Below are 19,231 nucleotides of genomic sequence, written 5' to 3' on the forward strand. Positions count from 1 at the left end.
TCCAGTGTTTAATCACTGTCAGTATTTTCTTCCATATAGCCAAATAGGATTTCTTTTGCTGCAACTTGTGTTCATTGCCTCTTTTTCATCTTCTTTAAAACCCACAACCCTCTTTTTCAGGGGTCTTGGGGTTATCTTGTCTGGATAGAATTTTTTCTAAAGCCTATTGTATGATGTATACTTCCCTAGGAAATAGACTCTTTTCTGTTTGTTTGTTTGTTTGTTTGACATTATTCACAGACAATTCTTAAGACATTAGTTAAATTGAGGCAAAGATTTTTAAGATAATCCAAGAAAAGTCAGATTCCAGAGAAACTCGCTGAGATTTGGCACATATTTTGCACAAGCTCCATTCATCTCCTTGTGCCTCCCACAGGCATTTTATTTCTGGACCAATTCTAATGATATGTGCTTCAGAAATTTCAAATTGCATAAAAAAATGTTTCTTGTTCTTTAGAGCAGAAATATTATACAAGTGAGAGAAGGGGCAGAGCAATTCAAATATGTATGGGACTGCAAAGACAAGCCAAAGGAAACATGCTTGATAAATCGCATGCAAAGGAGCAACTCTGGACATGGTTAGGGAACTGCACGATATAAAGATACCTGATATAGGAAATAATCCAATCTGTCAAAGCTCCAGGACAAACAGTACAGCAGGATGTCACAGAGTTGAAATAAATAGCTGGAAGTAAAACAAAAATGTGTCTAAATTAATGCTGGTCAGGGCCATTAAGGGCTTTTGGTGCCCTCAGGGCCCCAACGCACTCATCTTCAAATCTCTAACAGTGTTTTCTAATCAATGCATTTCTGTTGATTCTCCCAGGTGCTGAAATTCGTCCCTGAGGCTGGGCATCCCAGAAGAAAAGGCAGAACCAGGAACAACATGGCCTTAGTAGATATACAGCTGGATCACCATGAGCGTTGTGATTGTATCTGCAGTTCAAGACCACCCCGATAAAAAAAAAAAAAAAAAAAAGAATAAAAGAGAAAAGAAAAAACCAAGACACACTAATTGCAGCTTACCGGACGTTTACTTTTAAGCAGGATTGTTCTGAGGACCTTTACTCACTAATCATTTGAACTTTGCTACTAGTCTGCCTTTGCAATTAGCAAAAATGATTGCTGTGTTTCAGCATAGCTGTGCTGATTAGTGCTATGGCAGCTAAACAGGTATATCATAGATTTATGTATCAGCATCCAAGAATATAGGATTATGGTTATCTGTAGCTAGATTCTGAGAGTTGAGATTTTCAAAGCTCACTTACAGTCCTTAGGCACGCAATGCCCACTGAAATGAAATACCACTTGTACCGGTATTTGGGGTAGCTGGCAATGAAATAGCATTGTGTTTCTGTTGCTGACTCACCAGTTCCTACATTCAAATTCTGCTGCCATTTCTACCTGCTCAGCTCTCCTGACGGTCAGTCAGGTTTTGTGGGTATAAATGAGAAGAGAATTTGAGCCTATATGAGTGTAAAATGGTTTGTCCCGCTCCGAGAGGGAACTTCCCAGTGTTCTGGCCCAACAGAGTGAGATATAATGAGGAAAATCCATCACTACAAGAAATAACACACCAGTAAAGTCGAATCTCACTGTTTGTAGTCGAGCAAATCGTGCTGAAATTAGTAAATGCTTTGCATAAGCTGGGACACTGGTGGCAGTAGCGGGGTGCGGAGGCTGGTACTTTGCCGTGGTGACTCCATGGGAGCCATCGCCAGGTGCTTCTGCAAGAGGGGGCTCCCGCCAGGTCCCCAGGTAATTGCTGTGGGCTGAGGATGATTCTGGTCTCTACCTACCTGGACTGGACTCCTGCTCCTTGCCCAGAGCTGCCCACAGTTCCCTAGGAGGAGTCCCCTCTACATGCAAAGGGAGCAACAACCCTCCCCTTGTATCCTCGTCGCTGCAGTTCGAGGAGTGCTGTGTTTCCCTGCACAGGCAATGAAGATAGGGCACTTGTTTGTTGAAAATATTGATTTGTTTTGCAGTTGTGTTACTGGGAAACAAAACTGTGCTTGAGATTTAATTATCGTTATTTGGTTTGGGGTTTGTTTGTTTGTTTGTTTTAAATATGGATTATTATAACTTTGTCATATATGCATTAATCTTAGTTATCTGAGGTTAGTTGTCTCATTTCAGCTCTGTGTATTGCCATGGTTAAACTGTTGACAGTGAATCTCTTTTTTATTGCATTTTGCTGAGGCATATTAACTCATTAAGCAATGTCTGTCTGTCATGGAAAATATGCATCATTTATTAACTTCCCGAAGAATATTATTAAACACCACCTCATAATAAAATAAGCACTTTAAAAGCTACAGCATAGCTTCCTATGCCTTTTAAAATATTATGAAAGTGCTCTAGCTGAAAAAGGAAAAAAATATCCTTCCAAACTAGCTTTAAAGATTCTTAAATGCTGCTCCAAACATGTAAAATACAGGCAGATTTAAGTCTGGCAAAGAATTGGAGTTTTAATAATGAATGTAACAGAGGGAATGGGGCAGCACGTTTAATGGCTGAGGGTTTATATTTAATAGCAGACATAGGCTGCATTGATTCATCTTGTTTGTGTTGCCTCTTGTGTGTCTGTCTCTCTGAAAGAGTGAAGTAGTTTGACAATAGTGCATATAATTAGTGGAAACTGGCACGTGCTATAATATAATACTGAGATCCTTCAAGCCAGTATGTTTTAGCAGTCTACATTTTTGTTACGAAAGTGCCCTAATGTTCTGACTTACCCTCTTTATCAGCTCAAGTATAAGTGCTTTTTTATAATTTTAGCAAAACTTTACTGAAAGATCCCTTAGAAATGTGTTTCTTTCCTGTACTTTAACCTTCGAGATTCAAAAAGTGTGGGGGTTTTATTATTTATATTAATTTTTCCTCTCTTGCTCCCAGATGTCTATTTAAAAATACTCCTGAATGTTGACTTGGGAAGTGATTCATCATTTTTCAAAGCAATTCATATTAAAAGAACAGCACTGTAACCAAAGATTGCCAGCTTTGTTTCGTAGTTCAGGACTATTTAAAGAGGACTTCATTCTTTTTCTTGCTTAATAACAAGATTGACCCAGCCCTTCCATAATTTTTAGCTAATTTTGGAAGAAATCTGCATGCAAGACCTTGGCAGTACTGATTGGTTTTGAGACAGTGCACTCCAATGTATATTCATAATTGAATTATGCCCAAATAATGCCTTAAGCATTTTAGTTAGCTTTGGTTGTAGGAGACACCAGTTTCATATGGCTTTGTGCTTTGAGTGGTCCTTTAATTCCCACCCCCAGAGGAAAATGTGCACCAGGCATCCACTGCGCCTGGCGTCTCCCACGCCAGCAGCCATGTGCCGGGGGCAGTATTTATGCCTCCTCATTTGGGGGATTCAGCCCTGTCTGGGAGCCTGAGTTACCGCTGCGGGCAATTGGGAGAGCGAGGCTCTTCCAAAGCGTGCCTCAGCCCCCCAGGTTGAAATCGCCCAATGTGGGAGCTTTTCTTTCTCTCTTTTGACTATGCGGAAAGATCAGAAATCTGATTTGGGCATCTGAGTGAGATACACAAAGGTAGATGGTATGAATACTCATTTTAAAGACTGAACAGCTAATAGTTTAGCTAACTGGATTGGATACAGGCAGCAGTGGATGCCAGGGTCCATCAGAAAAATTCAGCTCTAAAGTAAAAAGAGATGGGTATAATAGGGATTATCCTCTTGCTTCATGTTGGGTTTGCTTTCTTAAATATAGGCTAAACTAGTCACAAAATTTCAAGTGTTACTCCTGGAACACTTAGTAGTGAATGGAACCATTCACTGCTTCATGCTGCTGCCTGCATACAGACAGCAGGCTCCTGGCCAGTGCAGGAGGGTCAAGGATGGGCTTTATGTTGCAGTTTGGGGATGACAACATCCATATGAACCAAGAAAAACTCCCAAAAACCTGTGCCCCGAGCTGCAGTGACCCTGGTGAAATCAAATATCAGCAAAACTTTCCCTTTTTATTTATTAGCAGAAATTGCAGAGATGTTTTTTCCATACCTTTATCTTTCTCTTTTGTCTATGTAAAAATTGTTATGTTGTTTACATACTATTTTAACTTAAAAAGCAAAGCTATTAAAAAAAAAACCTCATCTGGTTCATTTTTATTGGTGGAATTGGAACCCATCAAAATAAATACATTTTCAAAGGAAATTCAGCAAGATTCCTAATTTCAAACCACTCGCTAGCTTTTTATTTACTGTATTCTTCTGGGATAGAGCCTACTTTCTCAAGTGCAATCTATATATATAATTTTTTTTTTGTTATCTCAGTTAAATGCAGCTTTCCTAGCAGTATTTTTTACTTTATGCAGTATGTAATGTGTCTTATCTTGATGAAAAAATAAATACTGCTTTTTGAAAGAAGATACTCTGAGTGATTATTCAGAATTCAGATGAACTAAACCCCATGATTTACTGGAAGACATTTCCACAACATGACACCATCCATGCTAAGTGTCCTTGTGAATTTTAGCAATCATTCCCAGGAGCATCAGGGAAGTACCAAAGCGCAATTTTGGGATAATTGGGTTTGAAAGCCCAAGCTGGAAGAGCTGATGGCTTCCTTGCAAAGCAGCAGCAGTGTGACAGCAGCACAGCATTTCTGATAGCGGGTTAGGGTGCTTCCCCAGACTCGGTGCTGGTCTGAGCCCCCACAGACTTGGTCCTCGCTTGCCCTACTTGAAGCTGCTCCTTACTGGCAAGGGAAGCTCAGCTGAAGCTCCTCATCTCAGCTGAACCGGGGCAGAGCTAAGTATCCAATCACTGTGTGCAGGGCAGCTGGAGGAACCTACAGCCTCTAAAGATGGGGAAATTTAATCAACGCTTGTGAGTTCGGGCATTTCCCCCAACTTTGGCAGAAGCAAATTTTGTTGTGTTGCATCTGGAACATAACTTTCATAGCTTTGTTAAGCAACTTTCAATTTAAGGTTCTTGTGTTAAGCTAAAGCTGCTTTAGGCCTTCACTGTATCTTGGACTGAATAAGGACATAGAATTTTTTCTAAATTAATTCTTCATTAGCTAGACACCCTGTCTGATGAGGGAAATACAGATAGCATACAGTCTGGGGATCCACCTTTGTAGCCTGTCCTCATGCATGTGTGCCTTGCACTGTACGGCAGTGCCACTGACCTGGAACAGTCAGCCGTTCAGATCCCCTTTGGTTTGGTCCTTGTTACTCAGAGAAATAATTCATGTATCTTTTCTTTTTTGGGGGGGAAAAAAAAAAAGGCAGTCAGAAGAGACATTTCCTAACAAAGGAAGCCGTTCTTTTCTGTACAGTGAACAAGGACATATTTAATGGGTGGAGGAGATATTTTTTGCCCTTCAGAAATGCACTGAATACACCATGTAGACAGCAGCTCAGCAATTGCTAAGTGTTCAAGGGTGGCATAAAGCTCCTCCCATCTGGCATTGCTCTGTGCCTACATAACTAATGGCTAGCTAACATTATCAGTTTGTCCTTGTGCTTACATGAATGTAAGCTTTTATAAGTCTGCAACATGAAAATAGCCCTGTGTCTTTTCAGCTGAAAAAGTACATAGTTCCTGAGGTCACTCAGGAACTCACCATTACCTCTTTTTAAAAATAATGTATCTTTTAAACATTCTTCTTCCCATTTTTGAAGAACGTAAAGAATCTTCTTCTAGCTGATTTTAAGATCTGCAACAGCTATAAAAATACTTCCCTGCAAATTCATTTAAGATTTCCATCACTCTTCTCTGGAATGCATTGTCCAGTCACACTGCTGTAATGCGAATTCAACAGATGTCCAATTCGTACTTATTGTCCCAGGGACTCCAGTGCAGCAGCTAATGAAAATGCAGACATTATTATTCTGGTCTCTCATTCTAGGAACTTTAACTTTGTTTATTGTTATTCTTGGTCAAATATGCTGAAATACATAACATTCATAATTTATTTGGTCATTCATTGATGGGCCTTGAAAATCTGCCTTAAGTGTTGAAAATGCAAATTTGATTTTGCATTTCTTTTCAAAGACTTCTTCAAGAAATGGGATTTCCAAACAGCAAGTATTCTGCCATGAATAGTAGGAAGGAAGTATTCTAGGTTTTAGACTATCTTCTGAAATTGATTTGACTTAAGACTTGGTCTGAAAATCCTTTCTATGTAGCGAAAAATTATATTTCAAAACTGAATTTATAAAACTCAATTTTTGAAACTGAGTTTCAAAACCTCATTTATGTATTGCTTATCGAAAATTGCTGTGGCACAGACATGCTTTAATAAAAATGGAACTAGTTACATAATAAGTTACTGTATTAGATGCTCCAGTTTCAAGCTGACAAAGGATTTCTGCTTCAGTTGAAAGAATTTCTGTTTCAGAACCAGTACAAAGAGAAGAGGGCAAAAAGAGCAGGGTACCTTTCAAATATTTTGCTATAAAGGGTGATGACATAAGAAAAAAACCTTAACTTTTATTCATTGCATTTTATTAGATAAGTAGTAAGAGCAGGCATTTTGACCTTTTCTGTGTTTGAGTTGGGAGAGTATCATCTCAAGTAGCAGGTGCACTAAGATGAGCTCTCTCAGCTCAGTCTGAAATCAGTTTACCCTCTCCAAGATGAAGGTGGTCTGGAGAACCACCCTTCATACCAATACAATTCTGTCAAATCTTTCTGTCCACTGTCATAGTCATACCCTTTTACAAAACAAAGAATAAACAAATCAATTTGGTTTGGTAATATGGTGTTTCCATTTGTACCTAGTATTTGAAGAAAGAGGATTCCCTCCCCGAAAATGAAAAACTATTATGCATTGAAGAATCACAGACTGGCTGAGGTGGGAAGGGACCTCTGGAGATGGTCTTGTCCAACCTTTTGCTCAAAGCAGGGTCACCTATGGCAGGTTGCTCCATCATGTCCAGTTGGGTTTTGAGTTTTTCCAAGAACAGAGACTCCACTCCATTATTAGAGTTAATATAGAGCAAGGGGGAGTGTGTTGGGTTTCGATGGCAGGGTTTTGGTAGCGGGGGGGCTACAGGGGTGGCTTCTGTGAGAAGCTGCTAGAAGCTCCCCCTGTGTCTGACAGAGCCAATGCCAGCCGGCTCCAAGACGGGCCCGCCGCTGGCCAAGGCCAAGCCAATCAGCGCCTCTGTGATAACATATTTAAGAAGAAGAAAAACACTTAGAGAGAGAGCTTTTGCAGCCAGAGAGAGGAGTGAGAAGATGTAAGAAACTCTGCAGACACCAAGGTCAGTGCAGATGGAGGGGGAGGAGGAGCTCCAGGCGCTGGAGCAGAGATTCCCCTGCAGCCCGTGGTGAAGGCCATGGTGAAGCAGGCTGTCCCCCTGCAGCCCATGGAGGAAGGATGAGGGGGTGTAGCGATTCCACCTGCAGCCCGTGGAGGACCCCACGCCGGAGCAGGTGGAGGCACCTGAAGGAGGCTGTGGCCCATGGGAAGCCCACGCTGGAGCAAGTTCCTGGCCGGACCGGTGGACCCGTGAAGAGGGGAGCCCACGCCAGGGCAGGTTTGCTGGCAGGACTTGTGACCCCGTGGGGGACCCCACGCTGGAGCAGTTTGCTCCTGAAGGTCTGCACCCCGTGAGAGGGACTCCATGCTGGAGCAGGGGAACGATGAGAGGAGTCCTCCCCCTGAGGATGAAGAAGCGGCAGAAACACCGTGAGATGAACTGACCGTAACCCCCACTCCCCGTCCCCCTGTGCCGCTGAGGGGGGGAAGGTTGAAGCCGGGAGTGAAGTTGAGCCCGGGAAGATGGGAGGGGTGGGGGGAGGTGTTTTAAGAGTTGATTTTATTTTCTCATTCCTCTACTCTGTTTTGCCTAGTAATAAATTAGATGAATTTCCTCTCTCAGTTCAGTCTGTTTTGCTCATGACGATAATTAGTGAGTGATCTCTCCCTGTCCTTATCTCGACCTACAAGCATTTCGTTATGCCTTTTCTCCCCTGTTTAGTGAATGAGGGGAGTGAGAGAGCGGCTCTGGTGGGCACCTGGCCCCCAGCCAGGCTCAACCCACCACAGGGAGGCATTACTTTGTTTTGGCAAACTGTGTGGAAACAAGAGACAGAGAAAAGTCTGACAAAGTCTTGGACCTCCACCGAGGGCTGTGGCTCAGGGAAGACTCTCCAGTCCTTGGTGACCAGGCCCTTCTCCCTGCCAAGGTAGGCAGGATTTTGAGCTCCTAACCCCACAATTACCCAAGAGTATCAGTGGTATGATAATTCAAGGACCAGACAGAGCCACGTATCTTAGGGAAGCGGAAAAAAGGGCCAAACATCCCTGCAGGAGGATTTTTCCCTACAAAGGTGTAGTAAATGTCTGGTTCATTAATAGCACAGACACAACTTGTTAGCTTGTGTGACTGAAGGCTTGTCCCCACACAAGGAGCAGAGGGGCACACCGGCACGGGAGGGAGTCTCAGTCACCTCATCAGACCAATGGAGTCCCCAAGGCCCTCACCCCTGGGCTGCCCTGGGGAGCCTCAGCCCATGGGCTGGGGGACACCCATCATCATGAGCTAACAGGAGAGGGTCCCCGTCACCCCAGACGGAGGGGTGGTCACTGCCAGGGCTGTGGGGACCACCATGGATGGGCAGGAGAAGGGTATCTACAGATTGCACAGGACTTATCATGGGATGTTCTGGGGAGGATGGGGAAAGGGGGGATCAAGGTGTTCTAGGGAGCAGCGAGTGGGAAAACAGCAGGATAAGGGGACAGAAGGGGCCGGTCGTGTGCAAGCAGGGGCTGGTCAGTGCACCTGCCTGGCCGTGCCCTGTGTGTGACCAGCACAGTCTGTCCCGGCCTCTCACTAAACCCCATTTCTACCATTTTCCTGGGTGAGGGGCTCTGTCCTGTGTGCAGGGGTGTGAGTGGGGGGGTCTCAGTGACAGTGCCTGGGGTGGGACCAAGGGCTGGAGGCCCCTGTGTCCATGGTGCCCGTGACTGGAGACTCTGAGTTGGCTGTTGGAAGAATCAGAGGGTCCAGGTCTGGGAGACTGTGGGGTCTGGGGGTCAACTGAGACCCACCTGCACGTGTGTGTGTGTGTGTGTGTGTGTCTATGGGAACACGTGCTCAGCCCCGCTGCTGGCTGGACATGGGTGCACAGATCTGCAGCAGCCTCTCCTCCATCAGGCCACCAGACTCAGCAGCCACTAACACCATTTGGCAAGTTATCACAGGGGAATCTTTCATAAATTGTGAAAAGATTGGAGACCACAGTATTTTGCTGCTTCCAGATAGATTTTCTCATTAAGTCATAGGAAGGCAAATTGTCCAGCTTTACTGGAATATACAGGCTGGGCTGCAGCACAGCCCCCAGAGCATCCTCCTGAACTCACACCTGATGTAAAAGAGGTCTTCATTAAACTGTTCTGATACTCGACAGATGGCATTCACTGCAACCTTTACATCAAAATATCAACCCTTGGATTCTGTTGCTAATTTATTTCAAAAGGTCAAGCAAGGATTTGTGTGTCCTCAAGGAATCGATTGCTTTATAGGAAGCTGCAGTTTCAGTATTCAAATAACCCCACATAGGCAAAATGCTGCAATTTTCCCAGTTAAATTGTATCTGAATACCAATTACACAACTGATTATTAAATGAAGATAAGCCATGTAGGCTTCCATGAAGAAGACTAATTGTTTTTTCCAATTAAAATTAAGACACTTGGGTCCAAATTAAGACCCCGACAAGACAAGGTAAGCAAATTAGTTTCACTGAGAAATGCAGCTACCGCATACCTGAAATCTGCAGGATTGAACAATGCAGGCTAAGTCAGCAATTTTAATAATCAAAATGGAAATATCCCTTAAAAAGTCCTTCTACATAAAGCTAATTCAAGAAGCAAATGAAAACTAGTCTTTGCATTTTAATATCACTAGCTGATTGCATTGAGCTCTGGCCAGCATCAAGTGCTTTTTATTTTATCTGAGTATGTAAGTTCTTTTGTCTGACAAGCATTTTAACAAGCTATGCAACTTCCATCAAATACTAAACTGTTGTTCTTTGCCCTTCACAGCAGTGCTTATTGAAAAACAGAGACCAAAGAATACTCATTGCATACAGCAGAGCTCACATGGACATGGAAATTTCTACATTAAAAAAACAGTAATGCTTAGAATGGTTTGTATATGTGCTGAGGGAGTTTTCTTGTTGCTGGCATGTGTTTAAAGACAACAATTTGCTTTTAGACTTCAAAATACAATGTTGTATATTCATGTAGGACCCTACTGAATAATCAACAATGGCTACAAGTTGGCAAAGTGATAACCCACCTATAAACTATGTTTGTGAGGCATCTGCTAAGTGAATTGTTACTCCCATTGACACAGCCTGCCTTTTCCACTGCATTATGACCCTCTGAACTGCCGCACCTGATGATACCCAGTGACACTGGCCTTCAGGGGCACACAGGTAGACACTCTGCAACTGGTTTTACCAAAGAAGCAACGTGACATTTGTTTAGATTATCAAAGTGAAGACTGACACACAGTATGGTTATTTGCTGTCTATAAAACCTGTGTCAGCTACATGATTATCTGGGTGCAGCACACAATTGGAAAAAGTTGCATATGGAAAAATGCTGGAAATTTAAAAAGACCATGCTAAGGCCTTTAACTTGGAGAAAACTCATGAAGACTGCACGCTGCAGGAAAACCAAGTTATCTAGGTGGTCCTTGAAAATTGCCGAGGACCTTATGAAATTTCCTGAATGTAGAACACCTGATACAGTACTGAATAACTGAGAAACTTGCTGCACAATGGTGTACGATATATTACACTGAAGTTGTGGGGGTTTTCCTAGTGTCAGAAAGTTTTCTGAGTAATTTCTTTAATTGCATTTGGTTCCAAGCAGTTGCTTCTCCTCCAATTAATCCAAAATGGAACAATCCTCTGTTCGAATGCATCTTGCTAATAGATCTGTGTATGTATAAATATAGGCATGTATGCACATATATAAATAAAATACATATTACACACTTTTTTTTTCATACACGTGTATATAAGCTTTTCCATAACTCCAAGTTAAACAACGGCAGGAAAAAGTTTAAATCCTACTCCATCAAGATACAATTCATCAGCAGGCAAAGAGAAATACTGTTCTTACACTACAGCTAAATTTTCTGTCTGTCTGAAAATCACCGAAGGCTTTTAATACGAGTATTATGCAAGACCCTCTCATTTTTCTCACAGTCTTCCTCTTCCAGGCTTCCATTGCTCACACAGGAAATTTTGAGAAGTCTACTCAGTGCTAATGTAGTTACTGAAGGCTGTTAGTCGTAGTTATTGAAACTCTTCAGCTGAATTTCTTTTACTGAATTTTGCAGTTTTGCTGCTTCTGCACAAGTCTTGAAAGATTGCTAGCAGCCATGCTTTGCCTTTTGGGTGTTTAAATCTATGAGACATCAAAGACGTGCTGGAGAAATTCAGTACATAAGAAAAGAGGAAATGCTACATATACCTCTGCCAAGGTCATTGAATTAGGCATTGCCATTGACCTCAGACATTTGTTAGAAGAACCCAGAGGTCTTACTGTCTCCACATACTAGCAAAGCCTGAAGATCTTAGGGAAGCCGTGAACTGCATGAAAACCTGAACATCCTCCTTACTGCATTTCACTTGCAAGGGGCAACACCTTGAGCTGTAACTCCTTGAAAACCTTCTAGCGCTATCATTTTCATCTAAGGTGATAACCAGTCTTGAGTTCAAAGAGCCACAACCTACGCAGAGAGGAAGATTTAAAACACCAAATATATACTACATCAGCCTTCACTTGACAGAATGGGAAAAGACAAACAGAGGATAAATGATGAATATGAACTTTCCTTCCTCCAAAAGCAGGAAGAAGGTTAGTCTGGCCTCAGGAATATTTGTTTCAGTTCTATATTGTGATTGTACATTACTTACAAGTTATTGACACTGGAAAATTAACTGCCTCTTTGGCCCAGAAACCTAGCAATGTGGAGATGTCTGATAAGACAAGGGATTCCTCTGACTAAATGCACATCTCTGGCCCAGCCTACATCCCGTGAGAGTCACAGGAGAGAAACAGGTCCATGCAGGGCAGCCTCCCTGACTGTAACACAAACGTCTAAACCAAGTCAGGTCAGGAGAACAGAGAGGGAGGAACAAGCGCTCCCTTGCCAAGATCACCCAACAGCCCAGTTCAGTTCAAGTGCTATGGCTGACCCATCCCGGGTTCAGTTCCTGGTACATCCAGCTAATTAGCAAGTGGTACCACAAGGAGTAGGGACTGGTGATGCACAGGGATGGCAGCTCATATAAGTGAAGATGGAAGGGTTAGTTTAAGTCTTGCTCCTGTTGAAGGTTGAAGGCTGGTCCCAGTAGCCACATTTGTAGATGGAAAGCTGAATAACTGGGCTGAGGAGTCACCAGTAACTAAACAAACCACTCCCTGGGCTTTGAAGAAAGATCATCTAGATTTACAGTTCCTACCTGATTGTGTAAAGATTCCCTACCTCTTCCTTCTAACAGTGTTTTAACATGCTATAGTTACACAGGTTTGAACTTAAATATGATGTTAAAAACAGTTATACATTTTAAATATGGTGCTGATATAGCATTTATCAGACCAGAATGCAGAGATACTGGCATGCTTTTTAGACAGTGAGGTAAATTTAAGCACAAGCTCACTGTTGGATTGCAAATAAATAATCTTCCACACTGAAGAAAATGAGTGATACAATGCTATTGATTCACACTGCCTATTCCAAGGCAGCGTTTGCCAACTACACTGACTGCGATGGTTACATCATCCCTTACTTCACGCTAAAATCTGGTGAAACTAAAAATAAATGATAGATCATTGCAAAGTCCTCTCCCGTGTCTATTGGCAAACAATACTCTCTGTTCACTTCCCCATGACGACTGAATAGCAGGATGCAATGTAACAAAAAACCCATGAAAACTGCAGAAAATGTAAACTTCCTGTCTATTAATTCTGAACTGTTAGGACAGGCTGAAGCAATGGGCAGTTATAAAGTACATTCCAACTAATAACAGGAAGACTAAGTTCCCATAAAAGAATTATTACAAGAGAATGTACAAGTGGCTGGGAAATCTTCCGTGCCTGAACGTTGTTTGGAATTCAGCTGAAATGGATGGAGGGATGCAGAGGGAACTGTAAGAGTTCTCTTTCCTTCGGGACGGATGGCAGATGGATTTATCACGCTTGTGGAGTACTAATTCTTTTCAGGCATACAATGTCATATATCATGTCATTCGTGGCATGGATCATTACAATTGTTTCTAGAGATAGTTCTATAGCAAAACCCCAGTTCCCAAGCTTAGTTTGGGTATATGCTCACAACTCACAGCTTGATATTTCTAACTTTTATTTCTAATCCAACATAACTGGGTTTCTCCACTTTTTTCAGGTCCCTCCATATCAAGCAGCGTTCAGAAGCAAGATTTCATTTCACTCCCATCCCTATTTTTTTTTTTTTCACCACTGGCTTCGCTAGTTAGCTGATTCTGGTCCACAAAGCAAAAATTATTCTTTCTGTTGTAGTCCTGCTGATTATTTTACATTAGATCTTGAAGGCAAGAAAGATATTTTGGTGAAATGACAGGGCAAACTTGTCTGTGCAATTCAGAACAGCCACGCTTCACCTAAGCCAAAGTTTTCAGCTTGTGCTGTGGATTTATTTACATGCATCAATGTGATATCACCACAAGCTAGAAAAACATTCTAAGTGCCCGCATCCAGAAATGAATACAAATCAGGGTTTCAGTTTCCCCAGCTTTCCTGATGTGTGATATTAGTTGGAAAAATAGTGAAACTTAGAAACTGTTGTGATACCCTCCTCACAAATATTTATATTCTGTAGAGGTTTTCCTAAGAGGATGAAGATAAAATCTCACCTAAAATCATTTGTCTGAGAAAAACAGCTGAATTTTAAACAGGTTCATTCCCAACCTGTGTACAGCAAGTGATTTGCAAGCCCTGATCACACCTACTGTCCCTGCAGCAACCTTGCTCAGTCAAACCTCATTGGCATTGCCAGTGCTCACTCATGAGCAACAGGCACCAATAAAAACTGCTGGAAAAGGCTAAACTGCAGAGCACTCAGGGAAACTGTAGATATTGCAGATGTAATGACAGGAAGCTAGCACTCACAAGATTTTTTTTTTTTTTAAAGTGACAGAGAAGTTCTGATTCTGGTTTCAGGAAAAGGAAAGAAAAGAAAGGAAAAGAAAGGAAAGGAAAGGAAAGGAAAGGAAAGGAAAGGAAAGGAAAGGAAAAGACAAGACAAGACAAGACAAGACAAGACAAGACAAGACAAGACAAGAAAAGAAAAGAAAAGAAAAGAAAAGAAAAGAAAAGAAAAGAAAAGAAAAGAAAAGAAAAGAAAAGAAAAAAGAAATTATTTATTTATCTGGAAGCTGTCTAGTCTAGCTGATTACAAATTCCCAGTCACATTAATGGACAAAATGGGTATTGAAAATTACCTTTGAAACTCTGAATTTTTGTAGACTCCTAATATGTTAATTTACTCAATGTTGGGTCCACTGGAGTGTGTGATGCATCACAACAAAGCCCAAAGAAATAATTCAGCAGGATAACGTGGAGAGGACGAGCAATGTGAATTTGAGAAGAGATACTAGGTTGAGGGAACCCATGGTGCAGTAAACCTGATGGGAACTATGTAAAGACCAAAAGCTGTGATGATTAACTCCTCACGACATTCAGGTATCACAGAGGGTAGAATTGATCTTATTAGTTGAGGAATGGATCAAGTAGTATGTTATAAATTATCCTTTTGCCCTCTCAAAAATCTTGTCTGTGCTTTTTACTGTGCTAAAGAAATCCTAGATTGCAAAGAAACAAATGCTAGAAGCCTTGAAGGAATTAAAGTGCAAGAGAGTTACTGTGGCATCTTATTTCTAAAGCTGTATTTCCTAGCAGCACTGGCAGCATGATAGAGTAGATGATAGCATTTAATTTAGTGATGCTTTCAAACTGTAGAGAAACTCTGGATTAATTTTGTTTTGATCTAGTAAACAGAGACAGTTTCTAAACCCTAAAAACAGTTTGTGCTATAGTTTATTTCTCAAAACTTTTTTTTTTAAATTATACGAATTAAGTATCATAAGTGAGCTTAAAAATGTTACTAGTGCAATTTTTGAGACAGAAACCAACATCAGCTAGAAAGACCACTTGCGAGAACCGTTCCACAATGAGGTAGAAATAGCAATACACTATTTATATACAGAAAATATAAAGCATCAAGGTTCTGCAGTTAAAAAGATTTTGGATTTAAAGCTTTAAAGAAAAAGAGTACTGCTGGAGGGGTAGAAGGATCCAAAAGCTGGAAGCTGAGAAGAAAATTCTTCATAAGCTGGAAAACAGGTTAATTTGGGTGCTGCTCATTCTGGTTTGGTTTCATGGAACTGAGCATGTCTAGAGGCTACAGCTTCAATCTCTGAATCTCAAAAAGACTTGTTTATGACTGAAATTCAACAAAGCTTGTGTGTTCATGCTTAAGTTAATTTCTTGAAGGTAATGAGTTTTGGTAATGTTGTCACTTTGACTTAGGACAGTCCGTGCTTCATCCAAAATGCTAAGTTCCAGCATCTTTGATATCACTCCAGTGTACATTAGTTTCTTCTGCTCCACCTCCGCTGTTGTTAACACTTACATAGTCATGCAGTGAGCTAGACCATGGAAGTATCTGGATAAAGATTAACCAAAAAGCAAAAAAAAATCAGAATCAACTCTCTGAGCTGGTAGGAAAAGCTGTCTGGGGGAAGGCAGGACCACCCTGATCCCCGACAGCACAGTGCTGAGCTTGTTCAACTTTATATTCCTGCATTTGGAAATAAATTCTTTATCATCACAAATTTGTTAATTTTAATAATTAATTGTTTTAGTTAACTAAATCCAAGGTTATTGTTTACTGTTGAAGGAAGGAAGGAAGGAAGGAAGGAAGGAAAGAAGGAAAGAAGGAAAGAAGGAAAGAAAGAAAGAAGGAAAATTGGTTTGAGGGAGAAAGACACATGTATCAAAAAAAAAAAAATCCAATACCTAAGAAAAGAAGAAAATAGCTGCAACTGCATGAAATTTTGCAATTGCATGGAATTGCAATGGCACAAAGTGAAACAATTTTGAACAACTGTAAAAAATCCAGCAAGTTGAAAAAAAGTAAGTGTTGAGAAAATGATCAATCTGGCTTTAATATCCTTTTGATTACAGCTTTGTGATCCGAGGCAATACCACCTGCCATGAGAACAATAGCCAGACCAGGCATTAGTGTTATTAATAAAATGTGATATTTTTTATTGTCTGAGTGTTCATAGCAAAACATGTAGGCATTTAAATACGTAATTAAATGTTACCTGCCACCCCTGCTGGCTGCACTGTAAATAGTGCCAATTTCTCAACAAATTTTATTTGAATAATGCTGTGCTGCAGTCAGCAAACGATTGTTAAAGCTCTGCAGTCAGAAGAAATATGCTGTGAGTTTTATACAGTCTTTAAAAGCGGTAGAAACTTTAACCACCTTATTAGTTGCCAAAAGTATACATTACCACTTTGGATTTTGAGTCAGGACTCTGAACAGCTTGCCAGAGGAGAAATAGTATCTGAGCAACCCACGCCAGAGCCCTCCATAGAACCTACAGAACTTTACTACACGCAGGAGGGGTGTGTTTTATTGCCAATAAAAACATGATTTCATTAAGGAGCTCTATCATATGCATCACTACATAAACTATCTTTTTTTCACTGCACAAATTCCCATTGAGATCAATTGGGCAAGTGTCCAATTCCCAGACTAGGGATTCTCTGTAATAAACAGAATATGAAACAGCAGAAAATAGTTGTATTTCAAACAAATTATGATTTCTAGCTAGTGTCTGGCATTGCCTTGTGAAGGATCCTGTTTCCCTGCTGAAGTCCAAAGTCATGGTTCCATGGGCCAAAAAGGCCTCTGAGTGCTCTCAGGAGTGTCTCAGGGCTCTTCCACCCCAAAATGACGGTGAGGATTGCAATAGAAGTTCCACATGGAGAAGAAGGGAAGTTTTCAGGGCAGCAGATCCCAGGTAACAGGAAATACCTTTTCTGCTCATACTCCCTGAGAAAAAAGTAAAAGACTGTAGTTTGTTAATGCTGCTAATGGTACTGCGCTGTATTATGTTTATATGCACCCCATTATTCTTCCCATATGGTATATTTGATGCAATACCAGTAGGTATCTGCCTAAATCCAGTTAGTATCAGTGATTCAGGCTCTCTGTTCAGTTCTGTAGATTCATGAGAAATAAAAACACTGTGCATATGTTCTTATACAAACATGGCAGCTATGTAAGTGGCTTATTTACTGTGATGAAGTCAGTCTTGCCCAGCTGAGTAGAAGCTAAGTTCTTTTAATTTTCTATATGGATGCTGTATTTTACTGAGTTCTGTCATCCCTCTAAAGGTTTCTCCTGACTCCTTTCCTCTCTGATTCTATCAAAGATTTTTCTTTTTCTCACCTGCATTTTCAACTACTATTAGCTTTCTCTTTATTTTAGTTTGGATAACAGCACTGCATGTCTTTCTAGGCTGCATGTTGACGGTATGCTGAGGTGTCCTCTCATCACAGCTGTAGAGGAGAAGGGATAGCCCTGACGTTTGCAGACACTCTCATTCTTACAATGACCAAAATGACAAACAGAGATGAGCACAGCAAAGGTGGATCTTCTAAATGGCTGCAAAGCATTAAGATGAGAAGTTTGACAGCAACAGATTAAGCTTACTTGATCTGAGGTCAAGAAAATCAGTAAAAGACAGTTTCCATATCTGCATTCCATTGCAGACCACAAAGAAGGAACATATATATTTATTCAAATTACTTTTAGGCATGGAAATTTGGAATTTGTGTAGACCACAGGATCCCTCTATAGTTAACAAGGATGAGATTCAGTTGACTAAGTGCAGATGTCCATAACATAAGCATCCACAATTAAAAAAATGATAAGAACCTCCCATATATAACCAAGGGAGAGAAACAGGCAACCTAAAGTGGATTTCTACATTTAGTTAGAAGAATTCTGCTCAAAAATGCTTATTTCTCTACATCAATTTTAACAGGATCCTTAGCATCTACACTGTAGATCTGTAACAACAGGTGAGATGAATCCCACTATAAGAGTCAAAGGTGCCTCTGAGGTGGGATGAAGTACCCGCTGGAGAAAGGTGTGTGTGGCTGGAAGTGTGTTTCTCTGTTCTTATCTTCCTGCTACTGAATTTAGTAGTAAAATACAGCTTCTGCCTTAGACGCCTATGTCAAGTATCTGACTTTAGAAATTAGTGCATTATCTGCAGACTATACAAGCCATAAATTTCATAAATAATATGATATTTAATCACAAAAATTTAGTACCTAAGCCATATTTAAATTATTGTTTTCTCTATTCTTTCAAAGTTACTGAGTTCACCCAGCTGTTTTTGTTTTCTGTGGAAAGTGTATGTTCCCAGCACTTATACCTAAACTGTCTTTATTTTGGTTTTAAGAGGTCCATTGAGGTTAAGAATATGCAGTACCAATGTAATCTGATACATGTGAACAAACAACAAACTGTTGAAAGGAAAATAATGTAAACCTGATACAATGGTGAACTCCCTGCAAGACTGTAAACATGGTGCCTTACCCAGAGATCAGTACTAAGGCAGTTTTTTTAGTGTCTTCATCCTTGACCTGTATGTGAAGGAAAAGTTGAAACTTAGCAAACCTGTGAATGACACTGAATCGGAGGTGGAAAAAAGGAAGGGACTGTGTAACACAGTGCATTACAGAGTCTCGGTCCAGAAGGACTCTGCCAGGTCTGAGAACTGGGCCAGTAGAAACCGCATGGAGTTTGGTAACGGGAGCTGAAATCTCTGGCTGGCCCCCGCCACCAGTATAAGCTGGGAAATGAGTGGCTGAGTAGCAGCCATGCCTAAAAAGACAGGGACTTACTGTTGGCACCAGGCTGAACATCAGCCAACTAGGTGCTCTCAGTGAAAATAATGCAAACTGCATCCTGGGATACCTTAGGGTGACTGTCATCAGCAGAAGAGAAGGTAGTGTCCCCCCACATTTACCACTGATGAGGCAATACCATGGAATTCAATTTTAGTCCCCTATAGTTAGAGAAAAACACTGAGAAACTGGAGAGAGTCCAGTGGAGAACAACCAAGATGGTGAGGGACGTGGAGCTCATGACCCATATGAAAAGG

The 19,231-nt window shown here is 41.1% G+C and overlaps 1 protein-coding gene across 6 annotated transcripts in view; it reads left to right on the plus strand.

The window, feature by feature from the left end:
• Positions 1-4,389, plus strand: part of PDGFD (platelet derived growth factor D) — a 144,283-nt gene extending 139,894 nt beyond the window's left edge. For all 6 annotated transcript variants that reach the window (XM_054848590.1, XM_054848610.1, XM_054848580.1 and 3 more), the window contains one exon: positions 827-4,389. In XM_054848590.1, coding sequence (XP_054704565.1) covers positions 827-961 — 135 coding nt within the window. In that variant the 3' untranslated portion in view covers positions 962-4,389. The remainder of the gene's footprint in view (positions 1-826) is intronic.
• The last annotated feature ends 14,842 nt before the right edge of the window (positions 4,390-19,231 follow it).

The sequence above is a fragment of the Grus americana genome, chromosome 1, assembly GCF_028858705.1.
Source record: "Grus americana isolate bGruAme1 chromosome 1, bGruAme1.mat, whole genome shotgun sequence".
Lineage (NCBI taxonomy): Eukaryota > Metazoa > Chordata > Aves > Gruiformes > Gruidae > Grus > Grus americana.